The sequence below is a fragment of the Coregonus lavaretus genome, assembly GCF_964263955.1.
Source record: "Coregonus lavaretus genome assembly, chromosome: 16".
In the NCBI taxonomy this organism is placed as follows: Eukaryota; Metazoa; Chordata; class Actinopteri; order Salmoniformes; family Salmonidae; genus Coregonus; species Coregonus lavaretus.
Window position 1 is genome coordinate 9,837,255 of NC_140003.1, and position 15,270 is coordinate 9,852,524.

At 43.4% G+C, this 15,270-nt stretch overlaps 1 protein-coding gene across 3 annotated transcripts in view; it reads right to left on the minus strand.

Moving 5' to 3' along the window:
* Positions 1–15,270, minus strand: part of LOC311143572 (double-stranded RNA-specific editase 1-like) — a gene marked incomplete at its 5' end in the record, with an annotated part of 182,538 nt that overhangs the window by 49,851 nt on the left and 117,417 nt on the right. For 2 of the 3 annotated variants that reach the window (XM_084179425.1, XM_084179424.1), the window contains one exon: positions 6,156–6,217. Coding sequence is in view for 1 of the 3 variants with exons in the window: in XM_084179426.1 (XP_084035552.1) it covers positions 2,952–3,078 (127 nt within the window). Of the gene's footprint in view, positions 1–2,951; positions 3,079–6,155; positions 6,218–15,270 lie in introns of those variants that run through there. The other variant, XM_084179426.1, reaches the window with a different exon arrangement.

Below are 15,270 nucleotides of genomic sequence, written 5' to 3' on the forward strand. Positions count from 1 at the left end.
ACTGTAGCTTAATTCAACCTCGCAAAATGTGCATTTAACCACCACCTCATTTAACTTTTCAAAGTATTGCCATACAGGACTTCACTGCTGTTGCTTTCCTGTATCACTCTGCCATTTTTCCAACTGTTAACCACGATGACGTGAGAAGCGCTTTATATCCATGGCAAATCATTTGAAAGATGCATATCTCCTCCTACTAATGTTACAGCATTGTTACGTCAGGTATTTGCTTAATTTGATTTTTTTTTCCTTTATGATGATCGGGACCTGTTAGTGCTAGTTTTGTGATAACTGCACTGGGATTGTAATTAAGGATTTTTTCTAGCACAAATCCATGGGAAATTAGGCATACTGTAGGTAGCAGCGTTGACTTAAGGGCCGTCCAACCCTCAGTCCCAGACACGGCGTCCTCCCTGGCTGAACACACATAAGCGTCGTTCTGCTATAGTGGCTTTCTCCTCCATCACTCGCTGACAGCCATTTAGCCAAATGTTAATGGAGGCTAATTACACACTGTTCACTCTGAGACTGTGTGACCCAGCTAGTTTCTTATCATGACAGAGTGCCGTTTTGCATTGTGGGGTCTCCAGCAACGAAATTACGCTACCAATATAAGGCAGTCGTCGACTTGGTGTCTTAATCAAGCGCTTTGGCGTTCGTTTTTCAGTAATTAATGTGACGATGTCGCTTTTCTGACTGTTGTTGTTGGAAGCCGTTTGATGTTGTCTGCCGAGGCTAGAGCAGACTTCCTTCGGCAGCCAATTTGTTGATGCTTTGTGGAGTGGCTGTATCGAGGTAGTTGCTGTCATTTCCAGTCGGAAAATGTTACTTTCCTGAATGCCTTTTAATTCTAATCTGCTGTCAATGGGTGCAGAGTGCCTTGGAAATCTGCAACCCTGTTAATCTAGCATGGAAGCACTTTGGATAGAAAGTGTGTTTGCTTAGTTCAATTCTATGTGCTTCGATTCAGATCTTTTTTAATTTCTTAATACCATTTCTAAAGCATTGGGTTTATCTGATAGCTAACCTCGTAGCAAATTGCTCTTGGAATGTGTGAGGTGTTGTAAGAGAACTCAGAGAAAAGGCTGAACAGTTTCTGGCTAACAGAACTGAATGAAACAGCCCCTCTTCCTACTAAGCAATGGATACACTGAGTGGAGACAGGGCATATCTCACTCAGTCTCCAAAAGCTAATTTTAGAGATTCTGCTGGCTCCGCACAAAACCCTGGGTCCCATTTTCCATATTTCATATACGGCCCATTGGAGAGGCATTGCCTTATGAGTGTCCTCCTCGCCATAATGTATTGTGGAGGCGATACATTGAAGCTTCTTCTGTTGGAAAATATGCTGTTGTGTACAGTGTTACTAGACTCAATGGAAAGTAGCCATGTGCTTCTGTGGTTTGCATTGGATCATGCCATTCACACATATGGTACATAGTCAATGATATTGGAGCACAGCGATCAGCCACAAAAAGGTACTGTTGATGTTTTCAATACAGCAAAACTTTACTTGTGTTTAGGCAATGTGAACGAATCTCCCAGGAGAGTGCAAACACCCGTCTGTTGCCTGAACTACATTGCTATAAACCTCTGCTAGGCTAATTGGCTGGGTAGCTGGTCTGACAGAGCTAGCATTAGCCACTAACTGACAGGCTAGCTGGTCTGACAGAAAAAGGCTGGGAACAGCCCAGCCCATGCCATCAGTTAGTGTAGCCGCTAATCACCAGGGAGGCAAACACAATGAGCTAATACTCTGGGGACTCATCAGGGCTTCCGCTCGCTGAGGGAATTACTGCTAGCTGGGACAGGTTAGCGGAATAACATTCCCTAAACTTCACCTTAAAGTCTTCTTCCCCCGGGTTCGCGCAAAGTGGTGCCGTTATTTCCGCGGCGATAACGAGAAAGGGGTGGAGACGGACGCCTGGCGACGCTGACAGACAAAAGCCTGCTTAAATTTTTGGGGTGTGAGCGAGTCACACGGCTAAAATGCAACTTCAGCTGCGGCGGATTTACTCAGATGAAGGGGCTTGGGTTTGACGATTCGCGGTGGGGGGGCCCGGGGAGTAGGGGGATTTATCAAAGCAAATGGCTGACACATCACCAATGCCGCCACTGAGAGGGAGCGCCTCAATAATTACTACTTCCCTGTTGGGCTAATCCCTAGAGCACTGGAGCAAATCAGGGGGGGAGAAGCTTAGCGTCCCAGAGGAGCCAAGTCAGTCTACATCACTTACAGAGACAGAAGTCTCACTCACATAGAGAAAGAGGTCCGTCTCACTCGCAGAGAGAAGTCGGTAACACTCGCAGAGAGAAGTCGGTAACACTCGCAGAGAGAAGTCGGTAACACTCGCAGAGAGAGGTCGGTAACACTCGCAGAGAGAGGTCTGTCACACTCGCAGAGAGAGGTCTGTCTCACTCACAGAGAGGTCTGTCTCACTCACAGAGAGGTCTGTCTCACTCACAGAGAGGTCTGTCTCACTCACAGAGAGGTCTGTCTCACTCAAAGAGAGGTCTCAGAACCAGTTCCCATACACTTAACAGAAACAAGCACTGTAAACACTAAAGACGCTTCAAACTAACCTGTCACACACTCACACATTCAGAGACGCAAACCTCAGGCACTACCAAAATCAGCAGTACCCAGTCTTACACTGACATCTGTTCAATTTCTACACCCCGAACAGTACTCAATATTTAGATCATACTCCGTCACATACTTGACAAGTCTATGGTAGATTCCATTTTCCCCATCTTACCAATTGACACTTATCGTTTAATGAACAGGTTGCATATTTCAACTACATTACTTTCCTATTTCGATTAATTGTACTGTAGGTAACCACTTCTAGACCAAGATAAACTAACACAGAATCTTTCAAAACAGAACAGAACAGCTTGTGCGAGAAACACACACACACACACACGCAAACAACTTGCATCATACACACTACAGGTAGGCGAGTAGGAGGGAGTACCTTGACGCTCGCTGCGTTTCTTGCGCCTCCTCTTGAACCTCCTGCGGATGAGGCAGTAGTAGGAGCCCAGGCTCTGGGGCCCGGAGCTGAACAGGGCCATGCTGTCCTCCACTGGCTAACACACTGCTCTCCTGTCCAGGAGACACTGACTACTGGACCTCAAGATACTAGCTAGCACTTACCCTTAACATACACAGCCATGTGGTGGAACACTCACAACTCTCCCTCACTCCTTTTCTCTCTTGGTTTCAGTCTCCCTCTACTTAGTTGGAGGGGGAGCAGATAGTGTGTGTGTATGTGGAGGGAAGTGCATACCCTCAAAGGAGAGGACTAGTGCTGTTCCTCAGAGAATTGTAGAACGTCACATGGAGTCGGTCCTATATTTCTCTCGCTCAGTCTTTCATATCCCCTTCTCCCTCGCTTTCAGCAGAGAAGGAAGCTTGCTCCCACCAGCTCAGTGCTTCTATATCGTTTCACTGACACGTCACACTGGCCCTCAGCCTATCACAGGCCGCCTCTGGCTCATCGCCTGGCCTCCACCTGTTCTCTCACACACACACACTTGCCTTGCAAAAGTATTCAGACCCCTTGGATTACAAAGTGGGAGTAAAATCAATTTAACTCATTTTTCTGTGAACAATCTACACAAAATAATCCAATGTCAAAGTGAATGTATATAATTCTTTATTATCAAAAAAAATTAAATATAACTAAAATAGTCATTGCATAAGTCAATAAATGTTAGAAACACCTTTGGCAACGAATACAGCTGTGAGTCATTTTAGGTAAGTCTCTAAGAGCTTTGCACACCTGGATTGAGCAATATTTGTCCATTATTCTTTTCAAAATTCTTCAAGCTCTGTCAAGATGTTGAGGATCATGGGCTAGACAGCCATTTAAGTCTTACCATAGATTTTCAAGCATATTTAAGTAAAAACTGTAACGTGGCCACTCAGGAATGTTTACGGTCTTCTTGGTAAGCAACTCCAGTGTAGATTTGGCCTTGTGTTGTAGGTTATTGTCCTGCTGAAAGGTGAATTCCTCTCAGTGTCTGGTGTAAATCAGACTGAAGCAGGTTTTCCTCTAAGATTTTGCCTGTGCTTAGCTCCATCCTATTCATTTTTATCCTTTAAAAAATCCCCAGTATTTGCCAATGTCACTCATACCCATACCATAATGCAGCTTCCACCATGCTTGAAAATAAAGAGGCAGTTACTCTGTGTTGTGTTTGATTTGCCCCAAACATAAGGCTTGGCATTTAGGCCAAAAAGTGTATTCCTTTTGCTGTGTTTTTTTGCAGCATTAATTTAGTGCCTTGTTGCAAACAGGATGCATGGTTTGAAATATATTTTGGAATATTTTCATTTTGTATTCTTCTTTTCACTCTGTCATTTAGGTCATTATTGTGTAGTCACTACAATGTTGTTGATCCATCCTCAGTTTTCTCCAATCACAGCCATTGAACTGTGGCCTTTTTAAAATCACCAATGGCCTCTTGGTAACATCCCTGAGCAGTTTCATTCCTGTCCTGCAGCTCAGTTCAGAAAGACGACTGTATCGTTGATGTGTCTGGGTGGTTTAATAAATAATCCACAACATAAATGTTAACTTCACCATGCTTAATAATATGATATTCAATGTCTGATTTGTTATTGTTACCCTTCTACCAATCACTCCCCTTCTTTATGAGGCTTCCGGAAAGCTCCCTGGTCTTTGTAGCTGAATCTGTGCTTGCAATACTTGACTGAGGGACCTTAAAGATGATGTATGTATGGGGTACAGAGGAAGGGTTAGTTATTCAAAAACCATGTCAACCCCTGTTATTTCACACAGAGTGAGTCCATGTAACTTATGTGATTTGTTAAGCCAATTTTTACTCGTGAACTAATTTAGGCTTGCCTAAACAAAGGGGCTGAATACTTATGCAACAACTATATTTTAGTTATGAACTTTTTTCTTCCATTTTGACAAGATATTTTGAGTAGATTGTAAAAAAAAAAAAAAATAATTACATTTTTAATCCCACTTTGTAACACAAGGGGTCTGAATACCTTTTGCAAGGCACTGTACTAAGACAGATAGACATGCTTGCACACCAGGAAGAGTAGCTGCTGCTTTTGCAACAGCTAATGGGAATCCTAATAAAATACCAATACTAATGTACACACATACATGCATGCTTATAATGTAGGCTACACACAGTCACACACTCGAACACTGACACTACTGTTAACACACTCATAAATTACTGTAACTGGGCAAAATCTGAGTCTCAGCATTACTCTGTTACCATGGAATTACCAAACTTCAAGTGCTTTCATTCCTCAAAACACACACTCATACAGTACAACAGTGTGGCTAAAGGTACTGCAATGTCCAGCAATGTTTAACATGAGGTGAAATCTCACATACTTCACAGAATGAGTACACCATACACTAATAGGTTCAGGCATAGGAACAAAAAGAGCTGAAGTATTCAGTGTGAACCGTCACAATACCGCAGCACAGTACTCTACCTCCCTCTAGTGTGCATATTTCATCATTACTCTATGATTCCAGTGACAGCAGAGACAATGTCAATGATGCAGTAACCACCAGAACACTACCGTACAGCAAACACACAAACAGGCTTTATCATACAAACCCCATTTTATACCCCATGTATGACAATGACCTTGAATGTGATTGTACATGAATATGATTTTAGCCATCTGTGTAAGCCATACTAATGGATATGAAACAATGAGACAACACAACGGTGCCTTTATCTTGGTAAACACTGCCCCTCTGTGGAATACAATAGTACTGCACATGAACATCAATGCAGCATAGGACACCAGAGGCTATATTGTGCAGCATAGAACAGGACTTTCCAACCCTGTTCCCGGAGAGCTACCATCCTGCAGGTTTTCACGCCAACCCTAATTTAGTGAACCGGATTCTAATAATTACCTGGTTGATAAGATGAATCAGGTTAGCTACAAGTGTGGTAGCTCTCCAGGAACAGGCTTGGAGTGCCCTGGTATAGAACATCAAAAAACACTAGGCAAATGACCAGATCATCTGCAGGATAAATGAAATCGGGAGTTTTAACCAACTTGCATTCATCTATGTAGGCTTCATTTTCCATCAAATAAATAAATAAGAGAGAGAGAGAGAGAATGACTCGTTACACACCTGTTTTCCCTTTGTTGTCCGTTGTGTAGTGCTGGCGCACACTGTGGGTCTTCTTCAGTGGCCTGGAAGAGAAAGGAGAGCACAGGTCAGCTAACAGGTACAGTATATGTAATCACAAACAGGCACAACACATATAGAAAGAACAAAAAAAGGAAGGAAATGCTACTAGGATAATGGTAGAATGAAGGTGCTCTTTGGTAATGGGTTATTGGTGTTCGTATAATTAAAATCATTACATACATTTAACATTTAATTATGGAGTTGTCACACATGCAGCTAACAAAAATCTATGGAAATGTCTGCTCTACTCAAAATTACAACCAACTAATTGCAGCATTACCGCAGAAATGGAAGAGGCAAGTTGAAGGGGGAGAAAGTAAGGACATTGTCTGTTTTTCTATTTAAATTATTATACAAAATTCTTGCAACCAATAGAATGTTATGATATATATACACACACACACACACACACACACACACACACACACATACACACATACACTACCGTTCAAAAGTTTGGGGTCACTTCTTTTCCATGAAAACACACATGAAATGAGTTTGAAGAGGAAATATAGCAAAATGCATAGGAAATTTAGTCATTGACAAGGTTAGAAATAATGATTTTTAATAGAAATAATAATTGTGTCCTTCAAACTTTGCTTTCATCAAAGAATCCTCCATTTGCAGCAATTACAGCCTTGCAGACCTTTGACATTCTAGTTGTCAATTTGTTAAGGTAATCTGAAGAGATTTCACCCCATGCTTCCAGAAGCACCTCCCACAAGTTGGATTGGCTTCATGGGCACTTCTTAAGTACCATACGGTCAATCTGCTCCCACAACAGCTCAATAGGGTTGAGATCCGGTGACTGTGCTGGCCACTCCACTATAGACAGAATACCAGCTGACTGCTTCTTCCCTAAATAGTTCTTGCATAGTTTGGAGCTGTGCTTTGGGTCATTGTCCTGTTGCAGGAGGAAATTAACTCCAATCAAGCGCCGTCAACAGGGTATGGCATGGCGTTGCAAAATGGAGTGATAGCCTTCCTTCTTCAAGATCCCTTTTACCCTGTACAAATCTCCCACTTTACCACCACCAAAGACCCTGTCTTTCAAAGATAATTCGTAGAAATCCAAATAACTTCACAGATCTTCATTGTAAAGGGTTTAAACACTGTTTCCCATGCTTGTTCAATGAACCATAAACAATTAATGAGCATGCACCTCTGGAACAGTCATTAAGACACTAACAGCTTACAGACGGTAGGCAATTAAGGTCACAGTTATGAAAACTTAGGACACTAAAGAGGCCTTTCTACTGACTCTGAAAAACACCAAAAGAAAGATGCCCAGGGTCCCTGCTCATCTGCGTGAATGTGCATTAGGCATGCTGCAAGGAGGCATGAGGACTGCAGATGTGGCCAGGGCAATGAATTGCAATGTCCGTACTGTGAGACGCCTAAGACAGTGCTACAGGGAGACAGGGCGGACAGCTGATCGTCCTCGCAGTGGCAGACCACGTGTAAAAACACCTGCACAGGATCGGTACATCCGAACATCACCCCTGCGGGACAGGTACAGGATGGCAACAACAACTGCCCGAGTTACACCAGGAACGCACAATCCCTCCATCAGTGCTCAGACTGTCTGCAATCGGCTGAGAGAGGCTGGACTGAGGGCTTGTAGGCCTGTTGTAAGGCAGGTCCTCACCAGACATCACCGGCAACAACGTCACCTATGGGCACAACTCCACCGTCGCTGGACCAGACAGGACTGGCAAAAAGTGCTCTTCACTGACGAGTCACGGTTTTGTCTCACCAGGTGTGATGGTCGGATTCACGTTTATCGTCGAAGGAATGAGCGTTACATCGAGGCCTGTACTCTGGAGCGGGATCGATTTGGAGGTGGACGGTCCGTCATGGTCTGGGGCGGTGTGTCACAGCATCCTCGGACTTAGCTTGTCATGGCAGGCAATCTCAACGCTGTGCGTTACTGGGAAAACATACTCCTCACTCATGTGGTACCCTTCCTGCAGGGTCATCCTGACATGACCCTCCAGCATGACAATGCCACCAGCCATACTTCTCATTCTGTGCGTGATTTCCTGCAAAACAGGAATGTCAGTGTTCTGCCATGGCCAGCGAAGAGCCCGGATCTCAATCCCACTGAGCACGTGTGGGACCTGTTGGGTCGGAGGGTGAGGGCTAGGGCCATTCCTCCCAGAAATGTCCGGGAACTTGCAGGTGCCTTGGTGGAAGAGTGGGGTAACATGTCACAGCAGGAACTGGCAAATCTGGTGCAGTCCATGAGGAGGAGATGCACTGCAGTACTTAATGCAGCTGGTGGCCACACCAGATACTGACTGTTACTTTAGATTTTGACCCCCACTTTGTTCAGGGACACATTATTCAATTTCTGTTAGTCACATGACTGTGGAACTTGTTCAGTTTATGTCTCAGTTGTTGAATCTTGTTATGTTCATTCAAATATTTACACATGCTAAGTTTTCTGAAAATAAACACAGTTGACAGTGAGAGGACGTTTCTTTTTTTTGCTGAGTATATATACATATACACTGCTAAAAAAATAAAAAATAAAAAATAAAGGGAACACTTAAACAACACAATGTAACTCCAAGTCAATCACACTTCTGTGAAATCAAACTGTCCACTTAGGAAGCAACACTGATTGACAATACATTTCACATGCTGTTGTGCAAATGGAATAGACAACAGGTGGAAATTATAGGCAATTAGCAAGACACCCCCAATAAAGGACTGGTTTTGCAGGTGGTGACCACAGACCACTTCTCAGTTCCTATGCTTCCTGGCTGATGTTTTGGTCACTTTTGAATGCTGGCGGTGCTTTCACTCTAGTGGTAGCATGAGACGGAGTCTACAACCAACACAAGTGGCTCAGGTAGTGCAGCTCATCCAGGATGGCACATCAATGCGAGTGTTACGTTCCCCAGTTTCTATTGCTGAGAGTTACATCATGTTGGTTGTATGCTAAGAGTTTGGTATGTACTGTGTTGTTGTTGATCTGAGAACCAATTGTAATGTTTTGTGTTAGTTTGTGGCTCAGAGTTCCTTTAAATGTCCTGAGTTAGTTTTTTTCTCAGGTTTTGTTGTGAACCAGTTTGTGCTATTTTTGTTTCATTTGTTCCCAAGGGGGGAAGGGGAAGGCACCTAGGGAGTGCTTAGGCAAGAGGCCCGCGGGCATACATTACCCGTAGAAGTTGACTGTCTATGCACACTAGGAAAGACCTGGGCGGACCATCCCTTGTATTTTGGTTAGTGCACCAGGTGGTGCTAGTTAAGTAAGTAGTGGGTAGGCAGGTAAGGTAGGGGAGGGGGCTTTGATATTTACTTTCTTTGCTTTGGTTCCGTCCAGCCCCTTTTCCCCAAACTTACCGTGCGAAGGAATAAATTCCCTGTTAACGGTATTCTCTGCCTTTTGTCATCCTTACTCACACCTACAGTCCCATACCTCTTTCACACCACGGAGAGTTGAGTTGTAGCAGCGAGCTGTGGCAAGAAGGTTTGCTGTGTCTGTCAGCGTAGTGTCCAGAGCATGGAGGAGCTACCAGGAGACAGGCCAGTACATCAGGAGACGTGGAGGAGGCCGTAGGAGGGCAACAACCCAGCAGCAGGACCGCTACCTCCGCCTTTGTGCAAGGAGGAGCAGGAGGAGCACTGCCAGAGCCCTGCAAAATGACCTCCAGCAGGCCACAAATGTGCATGTGTCTGCTCAAACGGTCAGAAACAGACTCCATGAGGGTGGTATGAGGGCCCGACGTCCACAGGTGGGGGTTGAACTTACAGCCCAACACCGTGCAGGACGTTTGGCATTCGCCAAAGAACACCAATATTGGCAAATTCGCCACTGGCGCCCTGTGCTCTTCACATATGAAAGCAGGTTCACACTGAGCACGTGACAGAGTCTGGAGATGCCGTGGAGAACGTTCTGCTGCCTGCAACATCCTCCAGCATGACCGGTTTGGCGGTGGGTCAGTCATGGTGTGGGGTGGCATTTCTTTGGGGGGCCGCACAGCCCTCCATGTGCTTGCCAGAGGTAGCCTGACTGCCATTAGGTACCGAGATGAGATCCTCAGACCCCTTGTGAGACCATATGCTGGTGCGGTTGGCCCTGGGTTCCTCCTAATGCAAGACAATGCTAGACCTCATGTGGCTGGAGTGTGTCAGCAGTTCCTGCAAGAGGAAGGCATTGAGGCTATGGACTGGCCCGCCCGTTCCCCAGACCTGAATCCAATTGAGCACATCTGGGACATCATGTCTCGCTCCATCCACCAACGCCACGTTGCACCACAGACTGTACAGGAGTTGGCAGATGCTTTAGTCCAGGTCTGGGAGGAGATCCCTCAGGAGACCATCCGCCACCTCATCAGGAGCATGCCCAGGCGTTGTAGGGAGGTCATACAGGCACGTGGAGGCCACACACACTACTGAGCCTCATTTTGACTTGTTTTAAGGACATTACATCAAAGTTGGATCAGCCTGTAGTGTGGTTTTCCACTTTAATTTTGAGGGTGACTCCAAATCCAGACCTCCATGGGTTGATACATTTGATTTCCATTGATAATTTTTGTGTGATTTTGTTGTCAGCACATTCAACTATGTAAAGAAAAAAGTATTTAATAAGATTATTTCATTCATTCAGATCTAGGATGTGTTATTTTAGTGTTCCCTTAATTTTTTTGAACATTTTATATATATATATATATATATATATATATATATATATATAGCTCTGGAAAAAATTAAGAAACAATGCAAAAATATATGTTTCTCTGGTTTTACTATTTATAGGTATGTGTTTGGGTGAAATTAACATTTTTGTTTTATTCTATAAACTAGTGACAACATTTTCCCAAATTCCAAATAAAAATATTGTCATTTAGATCATTTATTTGCAGAAAATGACAACTGGTCAAAATAACAAAAAATATGCAGTGTTGTCTGACCTCGAATATGTTCATGTTCATTTTTAAACAACACAATACTAATGTTTTAACTTAGGAAGAGTTCAGAAATCAATATTTGGTGGAATAACCCTGATTTTCAAATCACAGCTTTCATGCGTCTTGGCATGCTCTCCACCAGTCTTTCACATTGATGTTGGGTGACTTTATGCCACTCCTGGCGCAAAAATTCAAGCAGCTTGGCTTTGTTTGATGGCTTGTGACCATCCATCTTCCTCTTGATCACATTCCAGAAGTTTTCAATGGGGTTCAGGTCTGGAGATTGGGCTGGCCATGACAGGGTCTTGATCTGGTGGTCCTCCATCCACACCTTGATTGACCTGGCTGTGTGGCATGGTGCATTGTCCTGCTTGAAAAACCAATCCTCAGAGTTGGGGAACAATGTCAGAGCAAAAGGAAGCAAGTTTTCTTCCAGGACAACCTTGTACGTGGCGTGATTCATGCGTCCTTCACAAAGACAAATCTGCCCGATTCCAGCCTTGCTGAAGCACCCCCAGATCAACACCGATCCTCCACCAGATTTCACAGTGGGTGCGAGACACTGTGGCTTGTAGGCCTCTCCAGGTCTCCGTCTAACCATTAGACGACCAGGTGGTGGGGCAAAGCTGAAAATTGGACTCATCAGAGAAGACGACCTTACTCCAGTCCTCTACAGTCCAATCCTTATGGTCTTTTGCAAACCTCAGCCTGGCTCTTCTTTGCTTCTCATTGATGAAGGGCTTTTTTCTAGCTTTGCTCGACTTCAGCCCTGCCCCTAGGAGCCTGTTTCGAACCGTCCTCGCCGTGCACTTCACCCCAGCTGCCATTTGCCATTCTTTTTGTAGGTCACTTGATGTCATCCTACGGTTGTTGAGTGACATTTGAATGAGTTGGCGGTGATCCTGGTCAGTAGAGTGTTGTTTTCGCCCTCTGCCGGTCTGTAGCTTTGTTGTCCCCAATGTCTGCTGCTTGACCTTGTTCTTATGAACCACCGTCTTTGAAATGTTAAGGATGGAAGCAACATGACGCTCACTGTATCCCTCTGCCAGTAAAGCCAGATTTGAACCCTTCTTTTCCTCACTCAAAACTTTCCTTTTCAACTCTTTTGGCATGGTCAATAGTTATTTTTTGATTAATATTACTTTTGAGGTACTATTAGCACTGTTTTTGCTATCCAGCTGGTCCTATTGCAAGAGGATAGTGATGACCACAGCAGTGGTTTTTATACTTTTCCTTGTTAAATAAGATTTGGTTCAGGTGATAATCTAATCAGTACCTAATTCAGTAGAATGAGGTGTGCCTGTGTTGGAATTCAACAGACACCGAAATGGAATGGCTGTCATACATGTAGAGATGCTGATTTAAGAAAAATGTGCAGTGGTCTCTTAATTTTTTCCAGAGCTGTATGTATGTATGTATGTATGCATGTATGTATACATGGTTGTATCCCATATATAGATATATATACATATATATACAGTGGGGAAAAAAAGTATTTAGTCAGCCACCAATTGTGCAAGTTCTCCCACTTAAAAAGATGAGAGAGGCCTGTAATTTTCATCATAGGTACACGTCAACTATGACAGACAAAATGAGAAAAGAAAATCCAGAAAATCACATTGTAGGATTTTTTATGAATTTATTTGCAAATTATGGTGGAAAATAAGTATTTGGTCAATAACAAAAGTTTCTCAATACTTTGTTATATACCCTTTGTTGGCAATGACACAGGTCAAACGTTTTCTGTAAGTCTTCACAAGGTTTTCACACACTGTTGCTGGTATTTTGGCCCATTCCTCCATGCAGATCTCCTCTAGAGCAGTGATGTTTTGGGGCTGTCGCTGGGCAACACAGACTTTCAACTCCCTCCAAAGATGTTCTATGGGGTTGAGATCTGGAGACTGGCTAGGCCACTCCAGGACCTTGAAATGCTTCTTACGAAGCCACTCCTTCATTGCCCAGGCGGTGTGTTTGGGATCACTGTCATGCTGAAAGACCCAGCCACGTTTCATCTTCAATGCCCTTGCTGATGGAAGGAGGTTTTCACTAAAAATCTCACGATACATGGCCCCATTCATTCTTTCCTTTACACGGATCAGTCGTCCTGGTCCCTTTGCAGAAACACAGCCCCAAAGCATGATGTTTCCACCCCCATGCTTCACAGTAGGTATGGTGTCCTTTGGATGCAACTCAACATTCTTTGTCCAAACACGACGAGTTGAGTTTTTACCAAAAAGTTCTATTTTCTGACCACAAGACATTCTCCCAATCCTCTTCTGGATCATCCAAATGCACTCTAGCAAACTTCAGACGGGCCTGGACATGTACTGGCTTAAGCAGGGGGACACGTCTGGCACTGCAGGATTTGAGTCCCTGGCGGCGTAGTGTGTTACTAATGGTAGGCTTTGTTACTTTGGTCCCAGCTCTCTGCAGGTCATTCACTAGGTCCCTCCGTGTGGTTCTGGGATTTTTGCTCACCGTTCTTGTGATCATTTTGACCCCACGGGGTGAGATCTTGCGTGGAGCCCCAGATCGAGGGAGATTATCAGTGGTCTTGTATGTCTTCCATTTCCTAATAATTGCTCCCACAGTTGATTTCTTCAAACCAAGCTGCTTACCTATTGCAGATTCAGTCTTCCCAGCCTGGTGCAGGTCTACAATTTTGTTTCAGGTGTCCTTTGACAGCTCTTTGATCTTGGTCATAGTGGAGTTTGGAGTGTGACTGTTTGAGGTTGTGGACAGGTGTCTTTTATACTGATAACAAGTTCAAACAGGTCCCATTAATACAGGTAACGAGTGGAGGACAGAGGAGCCTCTTAAAGAAGAAGTTACAGGTCTGTGAGAGCCAGAAATCTTGCTTGTTTGTAGGTGACCAAATACTTATTTTCCACCATAATTTGCAAATAAATTCATTAAAAAATCCTACAATGTGATTTTCTTGAAAAAAAATTCTCAATTTGTCTGTCATAGTTGACGTGTACCTATGATGAAAATTACAGGCCTCTCTCATCTTTTTAAGTGGGAGAACTTGCACAATTGGTGGCTGACTAAATACTTTTTTTCCCCACTGTGTGTGTGTGTATATTATATATATATATATATATATATATATATATATATATATATATATATATATATATATATATATATATATATATATATATATATATAGCACTGCTGGGTGATTTAAAAAGTCAGTCAATCGATCAATAATATGATACTCTTACCAAAAATGTTATCTTTAATTTACAATATGTACAATCTATGAGAATTGAAAGGTTCAGAACTTTTGTGAAACATCACAGCACAGTTGAAAAATATATGGCAAATAAAAATCCAATATGGATGGTGTTCAGAGATCGATGGGAGGGGTTGAGTGGAGCTGAAGGATGGGACTAAAAACATACAAAAGATAACTATTTAAAAATATACTGTGTCCGTAACATTTCTATAGTATGTATATGCTGGAAGTAGATGCCTTAGTGTTGTTGTCAATTAGTTTACTCCAATTAGGGGAGGGTGGTAGGGTTAGGGGAAAATAATAATGGAAAATATTGAAAAAATCTATATATATTTTATATATTTACAAAATAAATATATGGGGGATTGGAAATGATGCAGACAATTACATTGATGGAAGCCACAATCTGCAATATTAAAGCTGATCTGCTTCATTTTTTATAAACACATTTTTTACAACACACATAGGCATACACACACGAACCGGTACAGTATATAAGGAACTAACAGGCAGGTATTTGTGAGTGTCTTACAGAACAGATTATCCCAACTTCATCCCACTCTTCAACCCTTCCCAGTCCACCCAGACCATTTATGTCCCATTAATCCATCCATGAATCTACATGTCATCCATCACTCAATCCATTCATCCTTTACTTTCTCTCTCCCCCTCCACCCATCTACACTTCCCTTCTTTCCCTTTCTCCCTCCACCCATCTACACTTCCCTTCTTTCCCTTTCTCCCTCCACCCATCTACACTTCCCTTCCTTCCCTCTCTCCCTCCACCCATCTACACTTCCCTTTCTTCCCTCTCTCCCTCCACCCATCTACACTTCCCTTTCTTCCCTCTCTCCCTCCACCCATCTACACTTCCCTTCCTTCCCTCTCTCCCTCC